This window comes from Octopus sinensis, unplaced genomic scaffold (genome assembly GCF_006345805.1).
Source record: "Octopus sinensis unplaced genomic scaffold, ASM634580v1 Contig10057, whole genome shotgun sequence".
NCBI classification, from domain to species: Eukaryota; Metazoa; Mollusca; class Cephalopoda; order Octopoda; family Octopodidae; genus Octopus; species Octopus sinensis.
Window position 1 is genome coordinate 228,925 of NW_021831988.1, and position 22,056 is coordinate 250,980.

General features: G+C 44.9%; 3 protein-coding genes across 4 annotated transcripts; 2 read left to right on the forward strand and 1 right to left on the reverse strand.

The window, feature by feature from the left end:
- Window positions 1–10,513: 10,513 nt before the first annotated feature.
- LOC115228222 (SEC14-like protein 1) lies at window positions 10,514–11,461 on the forward strand. The gene has a single exon (XM_029798860.1). The coding sequence runs from the start codon at window positions 10,514–10,516 to the stop codon at window positions 11,459–11,461; it is 948 nt and encodes a 315-aa protein (XP_029654720.1).
- Window positions 11,462–12,159: 698 nt separating this feature from the next.
- Window positions 12,160–14,824, forward strand: LOC115228223 (26S proteasome regulatory subunit 6B-like). Its single transcript, XM_029798862.1, has 2 exons — window positions 12,160–12,372; window positions 13,653–14,824. Exons 1-2 carry the CDS (start codon window positions 12,160–12,162, stop codon window positions 14,796–14,798), a joined length of 1,359 nt encoding a protein of 452 aa, XP_029654722.1. The 3' UTR covers window positions 14,799–14,824.
- Window positions 14,825–20,257: 5,433 nt separating this feature from the next.
- On the reverse strand, window positions 20,258–21,121 carry LOC115228224. Of its 2 annotated transcripts, none has more exons than XM_029798863.2 (4): window positions 20,994–21,121; window positions 20,769–20,900; window positions 20,488–20,584; window positions 20,258–20,436 (listed from the first exon to the last, which is right to left on the reverse strand). In XM_029798863.2, the coding sequence occupies exons 2-4, from the start codon at window positions 20,886–20,888 to the stop codon at window positions 20,300–20,302; spliced, it is 354 nt and encodes a 117-aa protein (XP_029654723.2). In that variant the 5' UTR covers window positions 20,889–20,900; window positions 20,994–21,121; the 3' UTR covers window positions 20,258–20,299. The 2 variants fall into 2 exon arrangements, with proteins under 2 accessions (XP_029654723.2, XP_036354767.1); XM_036498874.1 differs by having other exon boundaries at window positions 20,769–20,920; window positions 20,994–21,012.
- Between the last annotated feature and the right edge of the window lie 935 nt (window positions 21,122–22,056).

Consider the following 22,056-nt stretch of genomic DNA (forward strand, 5'->3'; position numbering starts at 1 on the left):
AGATCAGAAGAGAAGGATCGGGAAAGTACCGGGAGTCCCCATTTTGTCTGTATCCAATCACAATTTGGTATTTTTTGGAGATTGTATGTCGAAAGGGTGCCCGACAAGTGTACATTACGCAAGTCCTGATTTTTTACAAATATATTATTTTTTAATTTTATTGTCAAAGTTACAAATTATCAGCCTTTGCTATAATTCCCTGTTAATCGTGAATTATTATTAGCACGTTCTGAGGCGAGAATGTGTCCATATACATGGCGTCGGGTGAACACAGTGATCCCGTCCGGTCTCTTCCCATCTCTCAGATCGATCCCAGTGGGTTCAAGTATGGAAGGATTCCGGCGACTTCCAAAGCTCTGATTAGGTCATTTAGAGCAATTCTATCAATTAACTTTTTATTTTCCTCTTATTTCTCCACCGAATTATTCAAATTAGGACTACGAACGACAACGCTTATCATCAAACAATTCATAATTGTTAACACTCCAGAGGTTATATACTGCTCTGTTAGGATTATATATACTGCTCTGAACTCATAAATTCTAAAATAATTATATAACTTGCTATTCTTGTGTTGTAAGGAAATGCAAACTAACAATAGTTTGAATTTTTGAAAAAGAAGAGACGTTCTAGGATCGTAAACCTGATTTAACCACTGTTATCTCTTAGGTTACTGATGATCAACACTGGTTCATATGGCACTCTGCAATGTCTTAGTTATTTGTCTACATTTCTTTCATTTGACAGTCAGGCAAAGGAGCAACCATTTTAACCAGACTAGTTTCAAACAAATGCCAACAGAAATATCAAGTAGAGCAAAATTCTTGCTGCTTGATCGAAAGTAATAAAAAATTTTTCAACTGATCGCGAGACTCACAAAACGGTATTTTGATGAAGTGCCGATACGTGGAGGTAGAAGGCAAGTCACTAAGACGACTCCTATAATCCACGGACACTGTGAGAGGCGGCCTGAGACTAGACAGGCCACCGATTGGAAGGAAGGACGACCCGGTCACGAATTTGAGAACATTGGCCTTGTCCGAATGCGAAAAGTCGACCAAAATTTGAATGAAATTAAGGAAGCAAGGACTAAACTGAAACGGTGGGACTACCAGGTCTTGGAAGTGTATTCGCAAACAGCAACGTTCAGGAGAAGGTATTCAACAGTCCAGTCGAAAATCTGCTGTCCACAAACAGTGTTTTTGAGTTCTTGAGGAGTAAACATGTACAGTCCAGTGGGATTAATGACTCTCTTCATTCCGCCTGCACGTGCCAATTATTAAGTCAACCAATCAACGCCGTGATTTGAGACTTGATGCCATCGAGCATTAAAAACCTGATCATATGGCACGTGTACAGCTCGACATTCTCCAACGTCAAGGGCTACGAATGAGTACGGAAAGTGAACAGTGTGTTCTCCGTTCTTGACCAACTCGACAAAGGGGCCGGACTGGTATATTTCATCCATGGGCAACACAAAAAACAATCTGCGATAACAAAATGAGTAACCCCAGGTCGTCAATACATGTGGACGTGCCATTCTCGTTCTCAATTTTCACATGCTCGGCCAAGTTGATGTTGCCCCCAGAAATGCACTCCTTCTTTCGGTCAATCACGTTTTTAAGTGACATCAATAATTTAGCATAGTGTGGGTTAATCATCAAAAAGTCCTCCCAGCGCATTGAACGAGCAAACCTACAAAATGACCAATGACATAACCAGTATTCATTGTGATTAAGCTTTTTGCCGGTTGGAGCCATCGAGTCGAGAGCGTCTAACAGACTGGAGTTGTGGGGTGTCTGCATGGAAGCCTGGAGTGACAGGAAAAAGAGTACAGGCGTTCGGAGACATTTTCGTTCGCAGATCATCCTGAAGAATGGTTCGGAGAGAGGCATGTCCAGGAGGACACGGTCCATCAGGCACTTGCCAATGAGCACTCCAAGGAGAAAGAAGAGACTACTTGTCCGAGAAGCAATGTCCGAGTTCTGGACGAGTGGGGCTGGAAAGAGGCCCGATTCAGTCTCAGACAACCACATGGCACTCGCTCTTTGTCTGAGGTGGACGGACACCAAATGATAGAACTCCTTGGTGGGGCCAATTCCCTCCCCCGCCTCCCCCGCGAACACAGCAAAAAGTAACTCAGGACTGTTGGCTGTCCGGACGAGCACAGAGAAGGCCCAGTCGAGGAAGCGAGGTCCCCTCTCAACTTTGTAGACTCGATTCCTCAAATGAAACCGGCAAGTGTCATAAGGAGAAAGGGAGGCGACTGGGAGATGGAGGGTGGGGGAAGGGACTACTCGACATGTGTGGTAGTTGAGTATTGCACGAGTACAGTTCATGAAAGAGAGTTGAAACAACATGTAGCGGAGTTGATAAGAAAAGAGCATTCTGTATCTGACAGTCAGATAGTTGATCCAGTAGGGGAAGGACATGGTGGCCGCCGTGGAGGGGGAATGGAGGGATCGACATAACATGCGTGACAGGAGAGGGGATATGAATAGGTGAGAGTACTCGACCACATCGGAACAATACATGTCCACCAAGTTGTGTAGCAGTCTCAGCACCAACAGTGCATAGTATGCCACGACACTCCCCACCTGACTATCCACATAGTCTCCCCCAGTCAATTTTACTCTCCTCATAACCATATTCGACCATTCCACCGTCTCCTTGTCTTGCATCACTTCCTCAATGAATTCCTGGAATACAAATGAATGACAACTCCATATAGACTGACAAGTTGACCGGGAGTTCTTTGCCATTCACAGGACTGGTAATTCAAGTACAGTCGCTGGGAAGCACATGACGACATTAAACTAAGTGCTTTCTCAGGCAAAAACTCAGTCCGTTTCAAATTCTCCGTCTGGAAATGTGACAGCACATTACCATTTTAGAGTGGTTAATGCTGTAATACAGTATTGGACGTTGGTCTTGCTTGACTGGGTTGTACAGTTGGCATGCCTCCAAATATTGTTGGATAGTCGTGCCCGTCCGCGCGTCGAATGCTTCGTCAACGAATATCAATCGGTTTTGCTGAGTGTATCTAAATCCCAGCGAGAATTTGAGTTTCAGTATGTTTCCCTGGTTAGCCGACCTACTCGGGACCCAACGTGGAAGTTTTCCTATTTTCCTCCACAAAATAGTGTTTTTTCGAGACGAGGCTGGCTCGTTCAAGTCGATACGAAAGTCTGCAGTGAACAAGACACGACAACTAGGGGGGGCCGTTATCACAGTCTCATTTTCCAGGATTTCAGGGTCTTGGGAATTGAGAAAGTTATCAGAATTCCAAGACAAGTCGCAATAATTGTTGATCCAGGGGGTGTATTTTCGCACACAACTCCCAGGGACGGGCTCTCCCGTGAAGGGCAGTCCGAAATTGTCCATAATGTCATAGAAGTGAGTAGCCATAAATTCCTCGTCATTGTATACATGCAACAAATTTCCAAACATTTCAAGGTCGTGGATGGAGAAGACATATTCGGACTCAGATGGGGTGTCAATGAATAAACGGCAATAACGGTCGATCTTCCGAGGCTGCGTCAGAGTATGCACAAAATCGACACTGCAGTGACAATACAGGGGATACCCACTCTCTACTTTCTTAAACCGAGTCTGGCAAGGTAGACTAAGCCACCGGTTGCCGTCCAAAATTTGAATTCTCCAATTTGCCCCGATCCTGGGAATTATATGGCCAACACAACTTTATCAGTTTGTCGATGGTGGAGTCTCTCAGTTGAAACGTAAATTTGGAAACTGAAAAGACCACCCCCATATCAATAGCAATTCCAAGTCCTCTGGTGAGGATGCATGTGCACCCATTCTGGTCGAGGAGGCAGCCAGAACAACTGAAATGATCCATAAAAATCAATCCATTGCAGCAGGGGGGAATGTAGGGACGAGAACTGGCATAGACAAGTGATTTACCCTCCATTACTCCCGATCAAACGGAAGAGCCCACCCTCAGGATGAGAGTTTCTGCACATCTTCCATATCTCCAATTTATTTCTTTTACAAGATACCACATTTGATATAACTACACTACTCAACAGACAGTACCTGCTTCTTCACAAACGAGGTGATAGTCCTCATTGTAGTCAGCCCATTAACCGCAATCGAGTAGAACCCCAAGTCAGGCAGACCGTCACGTCCGTGCAATAGTGGTTTGACGAACAAAATGATTTTGGGGACATTTTGCCAGGCCTGAAAAGGCAGAACTTCCTGCTCAGTGTTAGGGACCACATTCGACAGATTTTGGAAGGCTTGGAATGCTCTGAGGACGGCTTTGATTAAACAGCCAAACGACTCGAATCCAGAACTACAATCAGCACAAGCATGAACGATGAGTCGATAAAGACACTGACGAAGGCTCGAATGGCCTGAGGTTCAGAAAGTGTTTTTAAAAGAGAGTCGAGCAGTTCACACTTTACGAGTTCATTAGGCAACACTGAATCACTTTTGACGACACTTCCGAGATGTTCAAAGATTAGTTTGTATTTTTCGTAGGGTTCGCCTACCTGCACTGTCAGGAAATGTAAACTCGCATCATTTCGACGATAGTATTCAATTCTTTGCTTTGATTGGATTCCTCGGGAGAGTAAGACATAATAAGTGTGCACAGTTGGGTGGCACACAGCGACATCTGCCACATCAAAAAGATGCCTGACTATCTCGATGGAGGGTACTATCCTGGGACGTATGAGAGGGGCAATCGAGGAGAATGCAGCTCCCCTTGCTGGTATGGAATGAGAGACATTGCCTTGCAACTTGCAGACAATCAAATTGGGGTTACTCGTGAAGGACTACGAATGGAGTGAAAGGACAACGAGAATAGTATTCTCCTCGACTTGTTCAAACAGTTTAATGCTGATGGCAGAAATGCTGATTGAAAGACGAGTCTCACTGATGGGTAGACAGTTTCCTGAAAAAATATTCAATCCAGGAGATATCGTGACGGGATAGAGTTCAACATGCTGTAAATTAAATTGGAATGCTAAATTTGAGGAGGGAATAGTACATTCGATCAAATCATACGTGAGGCTGGAGGCCAAGTTTCCCGCTACCATGATGGGGTATGCCCAGTCATCCGAATATACTCTACACTGACAAAACAGACTAACATAATCGACCCATTATTTTCTCGGAATACTCGGACGACAAAGGACGTATTCCAAATGGAGAGAGTCCCGTCGTAGACGATGTACCAGTCCAGCCACTGGTAGAGTTGGTTGGTGACCAGTTTGTCCTCGATGGGAAAGGAGGGATAGACTACGGTGTCTTTGACAGTAGAGTATAATCTCCTCAATTCCTTGATTTGTTTGTAGCAGACGTTGGACGTGAGTATGTGCACAAAATACGAGGGTTTCTTGCGGACGAGGTTGTAAATTATGGTTATGCAGTAAATGCAATACTCCACGTGCTGTTCGAAGACAGTCTGGTTGCCCAGGTCAGAAAAGATTTCACAGAATCGTTTGAAATGAATGAGGAAGTTATCGATGCAGAAACTAAAGTCATCGACAGTTTCGATAAGTTGGTCGAGCGTGGCGTTGCTCATCAGAAATACCAGTTTGTCGAGTAGCAGGATCAGTGGCTGTCTACAAATCAATCGGAATACGACCTTAATTCCAGATCAAGGTCTAATGTGACGACATTGAACAGAGGACAGAGCATTTGAAATACCAATATCTCCCCCGTGTGTGGTGGGGGGTTGATACTTCGCATGTAGACGTGGCCTGTAATATATCAGCACCCCTACTGTAGAGAGGGCAAATCCGCGCGATTTCCAAATTCTGATGAGCAATCCCAAACTCGAACAGCAAGTCAAAGTTGACTGTCTCGATAGAGCCAAGAGCACGAATAGCCGCTAACAGTAAGGGGAAGGGGGAACCTGCAAATTGGACGTCCACAGCTTTGAATTGGGACTGGGAGATTGTCCATTTATTGTGCGACAGAATAACTGCCCTGTTGAAATTCCGTGGCTTTATCCGAAACTGGAAATAGGAACACGAGCTGACAACAGCAGTAATTATATTGTCTACAAGGAATGCCAGTTCGTGGATGATTCCGCAGAATTCTGTTCTACCATGTGGAAACCCGGTCACCTGTTGATGATCAAGTCAGTGATCGACACCATTGCATGGATTACCCCATTCTCCACGGATTCAGTGGGGAAATATCGAAACAGAATGCCCATCACCGAGAGGACTAGACCATATAAATAGTCACTACGGTTAGGCAGTGGAGTTTCCTGTGCTTTGAAATTATTTGCAAGAATGTCAATGGAGTTGGTGAGTTGGTAGAGCACAGCCTGCACAGTGAAGTGGTCCACAAAGGAAGGGGGCACCACGTACTCATCTTGGCAGTATTCGAGGAATGCAAGGTCATATGCCCCTTCTGGTTGGGAGAATGGGGAACTGGGAATGTCCTGCGATGTTGTGTAACACATGCAATCCCCGAGATTGTTTTCAAAAAATATTGTCGAAGTAAACATCTCGATCCAAGTAGGCAAATCATCTACAATAGTTGCATTGAACATAATCGCATCGTGTGTGGGGATGCAGGAGTGTTTGCTGCAGTGCAGGGGACAAGAAGGGTTCAGGTAAATGGTGCTCGTTTGGTGATAGGGTTTACTTCTCCCGAATCCTTCAAGAACAATGTTCAACTTGGCTTGCCCGTACAGATCGGGAGGGTTGTTCAAAGAGTGGGTAATTTGGAATAAAGAGAGATGTTTCAAAAGCACTCTGGAAGCGGACAGGACAATCTAATATGAACGGGGTCAGACCAACAGGAGTACGCCATGGCGAGTCAATATTCTTTGTGAGTATTTCGTTGACATTGTGGAGAATCCGAGCAGTGGACTCGTCGTCGCCATATTCGAGGAGTTGTCCTATTTTGTCGAGTATAATGGCCAGGTTATTCCAATTGTCGGAGTTAGTCAAAAATAAGTGGAGACATTCCGTAAGTGCCATCAGGACGTCCGCAGTCGAGACGAGTTGTAGTGGAAGAGAATTAATTAACTGGGGTGAGGTGGAACTATACCTCAATGATGCAATCGAGCATTTGGAAGAACATACTCGGCCGAGCGAACATATGAGCGTGGTACAGGCGGAGGATCAGGACGACCAATACTTCGTCCAAATTGGGAATTATTTTGACCGAGTCGCCGTTGAATGTCGTGTATTTATTTATGCATTCCACACACTCCACCACGGTCGCCTGTGAAGAGGAAGGGGCTGTCACGATTTGGGAGAGGAGAGGCAACATTACTTCTGCCGGGAATCTATCGTTCGGATGCGGGGAAACCTGTCGAATATTATTTCTACGAATCGACAATTATGCTCGATGAAATGATTGAGTTGCATTTCAGGCCCCATATCCATCCAATTCAGGACTCTTTCTTCCCCCATTATACCACAAATGATGACCATTCTACCCCGGGGGTATATAAACCGACGAATGGACGTAATTATTCTGTAATTACTTTGCAATTTACTGACTTTAATATTTTGGAGTATGAGAAGTTGTCGGGCACAAGTGGGGAGTTCAAAATGGAGAAAGGAGGTATGTGGAGTGGAATAATATTTATTTGTTTAGTTAATCCAAAAAAGGGTGTTTGAGAGTAGTATTAATAATATCGTGCATTTTAGCTGAGATGGGCAAGAAGATAGCTGTAATGTATTTGTGTGACTCGAAAGACGCAAGTGCTGTATGTTCTCTACGAACACTCGACAGGCTATTCCATTTTCCGAGTGTCCGAATTCGAGGAGATATCTCTGATGCTCCCCCAAGTGATGGCCGGCAGTTCAGACCTCAGCAAACTCAACTCGGTGATCAAACTCGTGGCATTCTCCCCCTTCCTCTCGGGAATGAACGCCCTGGACAACATGATTGCAGTCTCCGAAGGTGTTTTGTGGCTGTCAGTGCAGGACTTGTCCACTCCGACTTGAAGAACGTGCTGACGACATTCCTCCCCCGTGTGAAACATCAGCAGAATGTGTTGGGAGTGGGGGACCACCGACTGGCCTCGGCAATCGGGGACGAACTGAGCATAAAGTGTGTGACGAATGAGGCAGTGAATGAGACTCTGCGAGGTACCCCTCCCTCCCTTCGCAGGCATTCGTGCATTCTACACTCGCTTTGTGACCAAGGTGGCCAGGGGGGCGGAGAAACAGTCGCAGTTGGGACTGGCACACTCCTATTCCCGTTCCAAAGTCAAGTTCAACGTGAACAGAATGGACACGATGGTGGTGCAGGGGGTGTCCTTGTTGGAACAGTTGGACAAGAACATCAACACGTTCTACATGCGCACGAGGGAGTGGTACTCCTATCACTACCCCGAACTGGCCGGCCTCCTCTCCGATGCCCTCAAATATGCACAAGTCGTGGCTGCCATCGGGAATAGGGCACATGTGGAGGGAGACCCCGCACTGAGGGACAAGTTGGTGGCCATCACACAGGACGAGTCCCAGGCCGACCTGATCATCCGCACTGCCAAATACTCGACTGGTGTCCCCCTCCTGTCATTGCAGGCATGGAGTTGGCTGATTTCGATGTATTGAACCTGAACAGACTGACAGCCCAACTGATCTCCCTCTGCATGTACCGCAAGCAAGTGCAGGAGTACTTGGGCAACAAAATGACGTCGATTGCCCCCAACCTGGCCGAGATTGTGGGCCCTTCGATGGGTGCCCGTCTCATCTCCCACGCCGGCAGTCTCACCAACCTGGCCAAACTGCCTGCCTCCACCATCCAGATTATGGGGGCAGAAAATGCACTTTTCAAGTACTGCCACTTCTCTACCACAGGGCCATCAAAAGTCGAGGAAAGACACCCAAATATGGACACATCTTCCACACAACCTACATCGGGAGGGCCACCTCCGAGAACAAAGGACGTGTCGCCCGTGTGCTGGCCAACAAGTGCTCAATCGCCTCCAGAATTGACTCCTTTTCTGGTTGGGTGGCCGGGGGATGTCTAGATGTGCCCACGAGTGTGTTTGGGAGACATTTGAAGCAGCAAATGGAGAACAAGCTCGAGTTCCTGGGGGGTGGGGACTACCCTCCCTCGAACGCGGAGGTCATGGAGGTGGCCTGCCAAGAGGTAGAGGGTTGTGTCATCCCAGGCGGAGAAGGAGAGACGTGGGGGGGTCGATTGTGGGAAGAAGAGGAAGAGACAGTCTTTATGTGTGTGACCAGCTGACACTTTCGGTCGATATTTTTCCATTGACGTTGTTCTTACCTTATTGGACGTGTTAATTAGGCTGACCTCACTACTCCAATTTTAAACTAAAAAGATTAAAATTGGAATATTATTAATTTAGTTATAAGTTATCAGGTTGTATAATTGGACTGATTAACCACAGATTATTAGTGGATTATAGCGATTCATTAGTGAGATGGTCCAGCACTACAAGTCTGCAGTTACAGTCTACCACGAGCCATTTGAGTTCGTGATGAAGGTGGGTGGGTGACTGACCAGGCAGGCCTACGAATGCCGTTTCCCTTCGACGGAACTGATCCCCGTGTTCCTGTCCAGTCAAGTATTGAAGGAGGAGTTGTCTGAGGACGGGGCAGTCCACACAATCGTGCGGAAATGCAAAATCGCACTGGACGTGCCGTATATGGTCAAGAAAGTAGATTGCAATGACAACCAAGCAGATAATCGGAATCGACGTGGGGTACTTTATCCAGACAAACGTGCTGGACCTGCGGGAACGGACACTGGACATTTTCGGACACAACGAGACGTTCAGTTCGCGGATAAAGATCGAGGAGTGCTGCAAATACTACGTAGTGGTGGTGACTACGACAGGTGCACCCCGAACACCCCCACTGGACGTGCTTCGAACAGCAGGCCTCCCTCACCATCTTCAAGTTCTTCGGCCTGGAGAAGACGGTGGAGAAGATAGGAGTGAAGCAGTACCTCAAGAACATTGACATGGTGAGGGACACGCTTATTGTAGGGCAAGGAAGTGATGCACGTATTCCTCCGTCGACTGCGTGAGGAGGGAGTGGGGGACATTCCTGTGTGGGACGGGGGGAGTGTGGGGAGGACAGTGCAGGGGAAGAGTGGCAAGTTGGACAGTGAGTACATCAACCTATACATTGGCCGAATCAATTCCATGACGGAGAGTGCCCTCGTCGAGTTGTACGACAACCTCCGCCCTGTCTACCACGATAAGGTGAGTCCTCCCCCCATTCCAGCTGCCCTCCTACTCCGTCGGCTACCGATTCCTCCACGCCGCAGAAATGTCGGTGGGGCGGGCCAAGGACATGCTCCAACACTCCATTGCGTGGAGGAAGGCCAACGAAATCGACAAGTTGTACGACAAGTACAGTCCCAGTCCACTCCTGAAGGACTACTTCCTGACGTCGTGGCATGGACAGGACATTCGTTAGTGCATTGAGTGACTGGCAGATGGGGCACCCCTCCTCCTCGTGTGCCTGTCCAAGATGGATGTGAAGGGTCTCCTCAAGTCACTGGGAGAGGAGGAGATAATTCGACACATCTCCTTCATATGCGAGGAGGCACTCGTCAATGTGCGCTGTGCCTGCGAGGAGGCGACTGGTCACCCCATCCAGTACTCCCCTCACTCACTCGTAGAGGCATCACAGTCCTCGTCGACATTGACGGTCTCAGTCTGCGCCACCTGTGGGGTCCCTGGATTAGTCTCCTCGTGAATGTGATCGACCTCTGTCAGGCCAACTACCCCGAATGTCTCAAAACTCTCCTCATCACGCGGGTGCCCTCCACCTTCCCCCTCATTTGTACAATCCTCCGATCACTCCTCGACCGCATTTCTCACTCCAAGATTGCCGTCTTCACTGAAAACGAACTCGCCGGACTTGCCCAGTTCATCCCCTCAGACCAAATCCCCGCCTTTTTGGGGGGGCCCTCCCAGTCGGGGGTGGATTTGAAGCTGGACAACTGCCAAGTGCCGATGGAGAATTACTGCAACGGGACCCTAATAGTGGACGACGACAAGGGGAACACAATGGAGACACACCGGGGTAACAAGTTGTGGAGTACTTCCCTCTACCGTTCCATCTACGTCGTCAAGGACAATCCACATGAGATTGAATTCCAGGCCAATTCGTGTGATGTGATCCACTGGGACTTTGATGTGCTCAAAGGGGACGTCCTCTTTTCCATTTTCCTGGTGAAGGAGGAGGACAGTCAGTTTGTGTGTCCCAAGCCCAGGAAGTACTCCTTCGTGGGGATCAGCAGTGGAATGAGTCCTCGCCGACTGCTGCGACACTCCCACAAACTCGACCCAGTCATCCCCGTCTTGGAGTACCACTTTGGCAACAGTGTCCAGGACTCACTCAAAGTGGCTGTCAAAGGCTTGTATGTCCTCCAGTGGAGTGCCTCTGCCAATTTCCTCCAGTCCAAGAGCAAGTTTATGTACTATGCCCAACTGTTCACGAGGGAGGACATCAGGTCTGACTGTTTTCAGTATTCTTAGGGGCTCACTCTCCAGTTTGTCCAATTCAGTCAATTGGTCGCTGTGATTTAGTCATTTTATATATCTTATATTTTGGAGTAGGGTTTATAAATAAGTCGCAGTAAGGGCCATTGAGTTGACACACCCTCTGAGTGCCCTCACAGTCCGGTTTGAGAGGGTGACAATTCAGGCACTGCCACCTCACATGGCTACCCTCGATCGAAGAACCTCCACCTCTAAGAACTGCAGGATACCTATGATTCCACCCTGGTTAGGTAGACTATGTTCGCCATCGACACAAGATTAATTTAATTAGTTACAGAATACTCCAGTCTATGCGATATTTCGAAGGCAGACTCTATACATTTTATTATGATTAATATTTGTTATTATTTTTGAATTAATTAATCACGGCAAACCATCGTATGTATAAAAATAACTATTTTTGGCACAGTTTGAGAATAATGGGTATGAGTGTTCTCTCATTCTAGCAGACAAGATAGATTTGATGTATTTGCACGCACTCTCCAAACAACTGGCAAAACATTTCTGCAGTTGGGAGACTAAACATGAGGTGGACACAATGATAGAGGACGTACTCCTATCCACAATCAATTTGACAGGAGGACACCATTTCCCTCTTGGTGGACCACATCATCTACCTCAAATCAATACTGGAAATCATCAGCAAAAAGTCAGGACCGGACTCACCATTCACAATGTCCCGAATGAACGACCTGTACGGCCACCTGGTAACTCCACATGCAAGTAAGGACGACTGGACTCGAAGTGATATCATCGAGAACGTCTTTGCCCCCGCCATTGATCAGATCACACCAATCAGTACTCCTGTAGGCCTAAGAGTAGTCCCCGAGTACAGGAGAGGGGAAATGACTCACCTCCGCAAGTGCTACAATAAACACGCCTCTGTCGTCAGTTGTTTCCTCTCCGCCTACGATTTGTATTCTGATGGGTGTCCGAATGGGGAATTGTCACTGCTGCCTCCCAACGACTCGGGACTGGCCTCCTTTGATTCGTGGAGTGTTGTCCTTCCTTGATGACTGTTTAGGACGACGAGTGAGTTGTGTTGACTAGATTACTGTCTTTATTAAATTGTGGGCATCAGAGAGAAACACAAGTCAGAATGGGCCAACACCACACTCTTCTCCTCCAACACGTGCAATGCAGTCAGCACGTGCTCGTCCTTTAATTGGTGGAGGTCAAAGACTCGTCTGACTCGTCGGGCAATGAGAGTGTAGTAGGCGCCCTCCACCTCCTCTCCCCCGCATTGGGGGATCCCGCCCATTGCCCGCACGACCATCCCCTCCAGACTCATCCCCACCACCACCCTCACCAGGCAGTACTCCCCCCCGTTGGGATGGTGTCTGTCCAGTCTGAGCACTCCTGAGGACTCCAGTCGTAGGAGAGTCTGTTTGAGTCCTTGGGGAGTGAATGAGTGCCTAATCTGAGGGAGGTCGAGCAACTCGCAGGCCATGAACCGAAATATTCGATTATCCTCGAGGAAAGTGGCAAGCCACTCATTCTCCTTTTCTAATTGCTGTCTGAGCAGACTGTCGGCCACGACTTGTTGTAGGCGGGAGTGAGTGTCGGTGGGAGAGGAGTAGACACTCTGGAGGGACAGACAGTCCTCTATCCACTTGGTCTCCTCGTCCACTCCTCGGACTGTCCTCATTATTTTGACTGCCACTTCTCTCCTCTTTATTTTGAGGAACCCGAGGACATGCACAAACAGCCCCACTTGGAGGGCGTCCGAACAAAACCAGCAGTGGTGGGACAACCCAATCGGGGGCACTCGCGAACAGCACAGTCCGTCCTTCCACAGAGTGCACACAATCGAGTCCGTCCCGTCATCCACCGTGCAGGTCAGTCGTGTGGCATATCGTTGGAGGTGGGTGACTACTCCGAGGATATACACGTGTTGTGCTAGGGATGACTATAATGCTGTGCCTGCTATTCCCTTAATGAAGCAGTGAATGTATGTGTGGGAAAGTGGGTCCAACCTGTCCACAACCTGAGTCATTTTATTAATAATAAATAATAATTAATAAATGGTTGTGGTGGTGTGTTAATGTGCAGAGTTTGTGTGATCTGTCTGACTACATTCCCACCGCGTGCAAGGAAGGGGAGGCCGGTCTGGGGCGAGTCCACGACCTGTACTTGCAATACAAGGTAGATGGTGTGCTGAGTACAGTGCTTGCAAAAACAATCCGAACTGGTCCAAATCCAGCAGGAGTACATCAAGGACGAAATTCGGAGTCTCAAGTCAGAACTGTTGCACGCTCAGGAGGAAGTACGCAAAATACAATTCCCTCCCCTCGTCATTGGACAGTTCCAGGAAATAGTGAGCCACGACTCGGCCATCGTGGGGTCCACCACTGGGTCCAACTACTACGTCAAAATTCTGTCAATAATCGACCGGGAGTTGTTGAGGACGGGGTGTTCGGTGGCCCTCCACAAGCACAGCAATGCCCTCGTGAATGTGCTCCCCCCCGAGGCCGACAGCAGTATTATGATGCTCCGACCAGACCAGAAGCCCCAAGTCACCTACAACGACATTGGGGGGTACGACCAGCAGAAACAGGAAGTGAAGGAGGCCGTCGAACTCGCTCTCAACCAGTACGAACTGTACAAGCAGATTGGGATTGACTCCCCCTGCGGAGTACTGTTGTATGGTCCCCCCGGATGTGGCAAGACTATGCTCGCTAAGGCAGTGGCACACCACACGTCCGGTACCCCCCACTTATCACCCGCAGCCTCCTTCATTCGAGTTGTGGGGTCGGAGTTTGTGCAAAAGTACTTGGGGGAGGGTCCGCGAATGGTGAGAGATGTCTTCCGACTGGCCAAGGAGAATGCCCCTGCCATCATCTTCATTGACGAAGTGGATGCCATCGCCACCAAACGATTCGATGCCCAAACAGGGGCAGACCGGGAGGTGCAGAGGATTCTCCTCGAGTTGCTCACTCAAATGGACGGATTTGACCAGAATATTAATGTCAAGGTCATTATGGCCACCAACCGAGTCGACACACTCGATAAGGCCCTTCTCCGTCCGGGCAGACTCGACAGGAAAGTCGAGTTCCCTCTTCCCAACAGAAGACAGAAGCGTCTCATTTTCTCCACCATCACTGCTTCTATGAGTTTGTCGTCTGATCTCGACCTCGAGGAGTTTGTCGCCCGCTCGGACAAGATTTCGGGAGCAGACATCAACTGCATTTGTCAGGAGGCGGGCATGCAGGCTGTGAGGGAAAATAGATACACCATTTCCAATGCTGATTTTGAAAAGGCGTACTCAAAGGTGGTCGACCGAAAGCAGAACGAGTACGACTTTTACAACTGATTACATTCTTTGGCTGTTCTTGGTTATTCCCAATAAATTAGTTTCATTGCTTAATGTCACGGGAAAGCACACAGAGATTCTCTAAGAGTCCACATTGTACTCCAGAAAAGGAGAAACCAGTAAATGTTCGTAAATCTACTCGCACTCAAAAGAGAGGGCCAGTCTTTCAACAAGCATGAGGCTGGCAAAGACCCAGATGGAGACAAAGCTTGATCCGGACGGATTCATCACCAAGAGGGCTCCCGTAACGTCCAAAAGACACCACGTTCCTTTTGATTCCTTTTGAGTTTCTCTGTAGCCTTTGTTTGCGGAAATTGCTTGGCAATCCGCTTCTCCTAAAGGTTCTCGCTTCTCATCTCTTTTAGTTTAATTTCTGTTAATAATTGCTCAAATTGTTCAAATTATACTTTGGTTTGAAACTAATCGTTGTTGCTACAACAGCCATGCATCTTCGGATTATCACTCTTATTCACAACCGACTAAAACTTAGTTCGGCGAAAAACATGTCTCAAATTCACTTTCCTCAAAAAGTTATCGCGGAAAGGGGTTATGATGTCTGCAATACTTCTGGGTCATTTTTTGAGAAGCCCGTGACTTACTACTCTTCCATCTTTTCAGCATTGACTTTGACCTTTGTCAGTGTTTTGATTGGTTCTTCAGTTGCCAAGAAGTGCGCGTCGTTGTTAGAAGAATTGGATATTTGGTCTCCCGAAGACAATGACTAATTAATTTATTTAATGAACTTGTTTGACTAATGCGAGTTTCTTAGAGGCGTTTTAAATGAACAGCGTATGAGTGATGCAATTTAAGAGTACCCACCTCCCTATATGTCAAGGAATACGTTGGCAATCAATGTTGCAGTGCCCCATCTCGGAGGTGAGCACATATTTCGATGATCATGCTTCTTTTATAATCCATGTTATGCTATTCGAAATATTAATTCCGTCCAAATTATTTTGTTTTTTGTTATCAGAGATCAGAAATTCGTAGATGTTTGCTTTTCAAACGAGCACGATGTCTCTGAAAAGGCTCCTCAAGAGTGGTGACAATGTAGACGACCCGACATTAAAGTTACGGGTCTCGTGATTTTTGCACTGTATAATTTTGTTGAACAAGTTTTGTTCGTGATTATTATTATTATTCAACCAAGACCACCGTCTAAAACCCAAAAATAACTAATCAGGTGATCCCGGCTTTTCTAAGAAGAGTCCTCATTTTTCCCTGACGTTCTTCCCCTGTTCCCGCACATTTCCTGTAAGGGCGCAGCGGGTGAGTCGTTGCGAATGTCATCCGCCCGTTTCATTGCAAGATCTCCTCAACAGTGGCAACATTTAGTTTTTTGTTTGGTCATTCTAGAGTTTTGCTTGAAAATTTATCCCGGTTAGTGTAGCTGATCGTATTTCCTGCGCAAACATAGCTGATTGTGAATTCCATGTACTGTTTATAGACTGTTTGGCGAATGGCAAAGCTCGTCCACTGTGATTGTTTGTGGTCCATATTTATAATCTGTGTTCTTGTATTTATTAGCCCGATTACCCATTATAGATACACCTCACAAGCAATAGTATTAATCACTGTCGCACTAATTATGCTTTCAAAGCATTTTCCGCGATCAAAAGATATTCTACTGAGGCGTACTGCTAGGTTAGAATTTATTGTACAAAAATAGGGAAACTTGAGTAAATTTAATTGATCAGTACGATTGCAAAACAGTTGCTGTAATAACAATGAGTGACCTTATTAGTGGCTAGTGATTTTTTTTTAATTAGTGAGGTTAAATGTGTTATCGGCACTGCGAATTCGCAAGTTTTGGATGTCTCGTTGGCGACTGTTGGTGTTGTTGTTCGAGTTGTTGAACATCCTGAAAAGGAGGAATTGACGTATTTTGTGCAGAAGGGAATTGCTGAGTGAACTCTGCGTCCTGAGGAACAGTGATTAATTTAGCAGCACGCTGGGTGAGTGATGAGGTGGACTTACTCTATGACTTAGAAAGAGGAGGCAATGTAGAATGTGAATTTTTTGTAATTTTTGTTTGTCAATTGAGCATTGTTTTCCTCACTTATATTTTTTGCTGGCGATATAAATGCGAAAATCCAGACAAAAAAAGAACTCAAAAAATACCTTCATGGAACTTTTTTGTACTTATTAAGAAATGTATCAAAAACGACCGCTCCGAGCGAAAAGCGTGTTGGGAATTGGAGTTTTTTATAAGGTATTTGACCTGGGAGTCAGTTATTTCTATTTTGCTTGGGGTTTTGTGTTCATGTTCATTTGACTAATTTTTGCTAGATGGTCTATGAGTAAGTTTGCTTGTTCCGAAAAAGATTTTGTCTCATTTTTGAGCATAGGCAAGAACTATATGTGCAAGTTTAATGAGATAGGGCAATAGATTTTAGGGTCTTCCAAAATTGAGATGGATTAGTTTGGTGGTCGAAGGACGAGACGAAGGTTCCCCATTTTCTTGTTTTCTCTTCATCGATTAAGAGTTAAATTTTCTTATTTATAAGAGCAATCTCTGGGTGCCAGGGGTCACTTGAATGGTTCGTCCGTTTAGGACTGCGCTTTTTCTAATTAAATCCACAATTTTGCACCCGAAAGGTCCACCCGACTCCTTAATAAACCCTCTTGGTACAAATTTGTGGTCGGCGATTTGGATCGTGGTGACGAAAAATTTCGAGGCCTTATTAAGCAAGACAAAGTTTTGTAGTGAGAAGTATTCAAAGATATCCGGGAAGCGTAAGCTTTGGGCTCGTTCAATTGCTGCCTGTGGAGCACCACTGATGGAGTCTACTAGGAGAAGAGCTGAAAGTCCTTTAGTTGATGGAAACCCGGTTTGGGCATCCGAATGTCGCCACGAGAAAGTGATCCACTTCGACATCCTTGAGTAATGACGTTCTGCATCGAATCAGACTGGGAAAGTAACCAACTGCCGTAGCGTTTTCTTTGTCGTTAAATAAATATGAGGATTGTTTATTTTTCAAAAACACATAAATTGAAAATTTAACACGCGGCCGGGATTTTTTGGAAATGCATAATTAATCAGAATTTACGTCAAAAAAACCGATAAAAAGATCTGTTCGTTATAATGAAAATGTTGCAAAACAAATATATTGGTAAAAAAGCGATTGAATCAGAAGTATCTTCATCCTTTTCGGAAGACTTTAACGTTGATAGCATAAGTAAATTGTTTTATAATAAACCAGTCATTTCCCCAGAACAAGAGGCTGCCATGACTGTATCTAAATCACCTGAAACTCATATTTCCATGGAATTGACGGAAGAACCTCAAATCCACCCAAACTTTGAGAGAATGCTGCTGTCTCTGAGTGAGACATTAATATTAAATTGTCCTTAGCCGAGTTTAATGACATCTATTACTCTTCATGGAGGGCAGGCGAGAAACTGAATTTAATTTCTACCGAATTAAATTGTTTTAATCAATAATGGTAATGTTGCAGTGAATGGGTCGTCGCTTAATAAAATAACAAGCATATTCATTCGAAATGGAATCACATCAATGATGACCGTGGATTCGCTAAGGGAAGTGCTGTGCTTGGTGTATGACTACAACTTGGAAAATTATATATTCAAACAAAAGGTAGAACAAGCAGAATTTGTGCAAAAAATAATAAACTGGGTCTTAATTCTATCAGAAAGGTCAGGAATTTATTGACAATTTAAGAAATGAAAATAATTTGGTTACGAGGTCAGTAATAATAAATCTGGCCATTCTGAGTGGGGGAAAACCGCAAGAAAAGTTGATTGGTTCCATTACTTGTTTAAAGTTGCAGAGCTTTACCAAATCTTGACCAAAACCACTTTTTTAGAGAAAAACAGATTTCTCTTTTTGGGGAATCATCTGACAAAAGTTATGGAGTTCATTGGAGAGTCGGCTTCGTACAATGAAAGATCCATAAAGAGCGCAGAAGGCAAATTATTTTCGAAGGTAGCTGGCTAGGGAAAATCACAGAAAACACAAATCACTCCTGAAAAGTTTGTGAAATGGGGGAAAAAAGACGAATTCATGTTGCCGTGGTTGCTTACCAAGTGCCACTTAAACCCAGCGAGAAGAGTGTTATTTCATGAGCGTTGCGACGCATGCAAAATATCAGCAATCCCCCAAGTCAAGTCGATATTGTGCTCCTTAGGCCCAGGTTTAAATGCCTCTTCTGCATGAATTTCAACATGTGCAAAGCGTGTTTTTACAAAGGAGTCACTTCAGGATCACACATTGGCAAGCATCCCGTGAAACCCTATTCGAACGTGACGGTATGAATAGTGATGAAAAGTTTCCAGGCAAAAACTTTTCACGAATTCAAGGACAAGGCAAAAATATTCAAAAACAAACTCATGCAGGGGAAGGGAGTCAAGGAGGAAAGGTACGTGTCCAGGTATCAATGGAAATGTGTATTTCAAGCAAAGACTCTCCGCTATATTTCGAAAATGCAATTGAGAATTTCAACACTATTTCCAGAATTGAGCAGTACTTGGGGAGTAGTCAAATGTTTAGAACAAGCAAAACTCCAGAGTTTGGAGGAACGATGCCAAAAATAAAAGAAAATAACTTCATCCAGCTTAAGCCTAGCAATACACTTGATCCCCAATATCCTGGTAAATATTGATATTTTCACCAGAAATGCCAATAATGTGGACAGAAAAACCCTCCAGAGAAAAGGAAGAGAAACCACCTAGTTTGACAAACGCTCCCGACACTTCAGACGCGGTAATTAATAAAGCCGAAGGTACTCTTATTCGTTTCATTCAGATACTTCCTGGTCTGACGTGCAAAATATTTTACTGAAAAAGTCCCAAAGTTGGAAAAGACAGACAAATATACAAGTTAAGGTGCTATATAAAGAAAACAAAAAACTCGAGGACATAATCAATGACTTGGAGAAACTTCTGTTGCAGGTGATCGCCAATTTCAGGACTTGTAGCCTGATATAGAGGTGATAAAATCTGAGTCTGAACAAGGGTTGGGCCGTTACACGTCCACATGGATTCAGGGGAACAACACTAAGTGTGATATTGAGGATGCTCCCATAAATGAGATTGCACAGGATCTCGGGGAACAATTAACATCGATTCTGGATTTAATAGTTTAGATGACGTATAAAATACTAACTCTAATGGTCTTCATTTTTGCACGTTAATTATATTTCGTGCTTAAGTAAAAGTGAATTAATGCGAATTAAAATTATTGAGGATAATAAGAACTGAATCTAGTGAATGGGTAGGCATAAGGGGCATTGCTAGAAGTAAAAGTGGGTGGGAAGGCTGGAAATCGCATCTCCATGTAGTTATTCGGAACGAACTTGTTCTCTTCTGGAACTGAAATGAACAAATTACGTAAACCTTGTTGGAAAGGTCTCTCGGGGTTTTGCATCATTCGTGGTATCATTCTACGACGCGAGTTGATGAACCTAAATCTGAGAATGCATAACACAACCAATTGTTCACTTGGAGAGTCGACAGATTTGTCTGGTTGCATAAATCCCTCTTCACCTCTTCGCTGGGGTAAGGGTGCTGAAGTTACAATAAATCATTACGTCAATATTTTGATGAAGCCAACCTCGAAGAATATGTATAACTTGTTTGGAAAACATATTCCGCCGTTTTTTAGTCTGTCCGGACTGTTCTAAAATGATATATTAAATTCTCGAGTCATGAATTAAGGAGCAATAAATACCGAGATGGCGGGATTCGGGCTCGACATGCTGAGGTGTGTGGAATTGATTAGTCCCGCTCGGACCTTTCTTCAAGGTTTCCAAATTCAAGTTTGTATTCTAAAAACAATTCAAACTAATAAAAATCATTAAAAAAGCAATTAAACGCAAGAAAGCATAAATACAAGTCTGGAATTGTTACAAAAATTTTTGGTTGAGTAAATAAAGACAATGTGCTAATGGGAGAGCACTTGCCAAAAGCTAAAAAAGCAGCATGAAATAATTTAATTGTCTTCGAACAAACCTCTGGGTGCTGAGAAGTCTTGACGAGAGGTAGTTTTGCAGCATTTTTATCCGAAATTTGCAAATTTTCTGCAGTGACATGTTTGGCTCGATTGAGGGATTCGTTGAGGAAGACGTGCATATTCCTCCTGATCTAAATGTGGTGTAATACCGCTATGAATAGTAATGGCATAAATAATACATCAATGTCAAAATATGAAAAGCAATAATGACTAACATAAATTACCTCGTCAAGCTCGAACAGTTGGTCTCTCAGGACGTTGATGGCATTGAAAATCTAGTCGTCAGGTTTATTAAAAACCAGAGAATCGACCAACGAATCCCTCCGATAGGCACATTCGTTTGAGTGCACAAGCTACAAACAAAATGTATTTTGATACATTCATCAAAAACGCCTTTATTTCATGGTCGACGTGGACTGATTCCCTGCTGATGTCAACGTCCACATAGCATCGGGCAAACAGTAATCGTATTAATGGGTAGAGAGGGTGACTGAGATTTATTTCCAACGTAAACCTTAATATAGCCTGCTTTACTAGAAAACTGTCGTGGTTGATGAATTGGGCAGAATCTCGTACTAAAATGAACTCGTCATTAAAAACATTTATCACTCGAATCAGATGACAGTGATGTGGCACTTCCATTTGGCAATCCGAAGCCTGACATTCGTATAATAAATTGATGAACCAAATCAATTATTCGTTTAAAAACGACGCCAAGAACGTCACAACGCAGTCTTTGTTTGTCGTTTCACGTATTAACGGTCATCGTTAAAGTACTTACATTTCCTCATACCCGCTCTACTATCTTGGACTTGATGTTCGATTAAAATTATCAGTCCGAATTGATTAAAAACATGACAGACTTTTTGACACTTCAAGGTAATAAAAAGGGGATAATACATTTACGACTTTTCAAGTGTCAAAACCAAACCAACAAATCAGGATTTACGTTAAGAGAACTGTTTGAGGTTGTTTTGGATTATCTAGCAATCACTCCTGTTTTTGAAAGTGAGTTTAATTGATTTACATTTGTATGACGAATTTACTAAATGACCCCCGCATAGCTCTTGATTTGAGTCGATGAATCATGTTCTCCGCAGACTAAATCATCTCACTTAAAATTCCGCCCAATTTGTTCAAATATCGTCGGCCATAAAACTAATTTCAAAGAACACAAAGACTTCCGCAGTCACAAAACCGAGAGATTAGACACGACCCTACAGAGAAGGGGAGGGATCGTGAGAATCCCAATAAGGCAGAAAAGCTTATTTTGCAGTCATATCGTGT

What these genes read in the sequence shown, in the direction of transcription:
- LOC115228222 (XM_029798860.1), top strand. Translation starts at nt 10,514, where the DNA reads ATGCGAGGAGGCACTCGTCAATGTGCGCTGTGCCTGCGAGGAGGCGAC.
- LOC115228223 (XM_029798862.1), top strand. Translation starts at nt 12,160, where the DNA reads ATGTCCCGAATGAACGACCTGTACGGCCACCTGGTAACTCCACATGCA. An exon ending in ACAATAAACACGCCTCTGTC is followed by an intron (nt 12,373 to 13,652) that starts GTCAGTTGTTTC and finishes TGCTGAGTACAG; the next exon opens with TGCTTGCAAAAACAATCCGA.
- LOC115228224 (XM_029798863.2), bottom strand. Translation starts at nt 20,888, where the DNA reads ATGCACGTCTTCCTCAACGAATCCCTCAATCGAGCCAAACATGTCACT. An exon ending in AGACTTCTCAGCACCCAGAG is followed by an intron (nt 20,585 to 20,768) that starts GTTTGTTCGAAG and finishes AATTGTTTTTAG; the next exon opens with AATACAAACTTGAATTTGGA. An exon ending in GCCCGAATCCCGCCATCTCG is followed by an intron (nt 20,437 to 20,487) that starts GTATTTATTGCT and finishes ATATCATTTTAG; the next exon opens with AACAGTCCGGACAGACTAAA.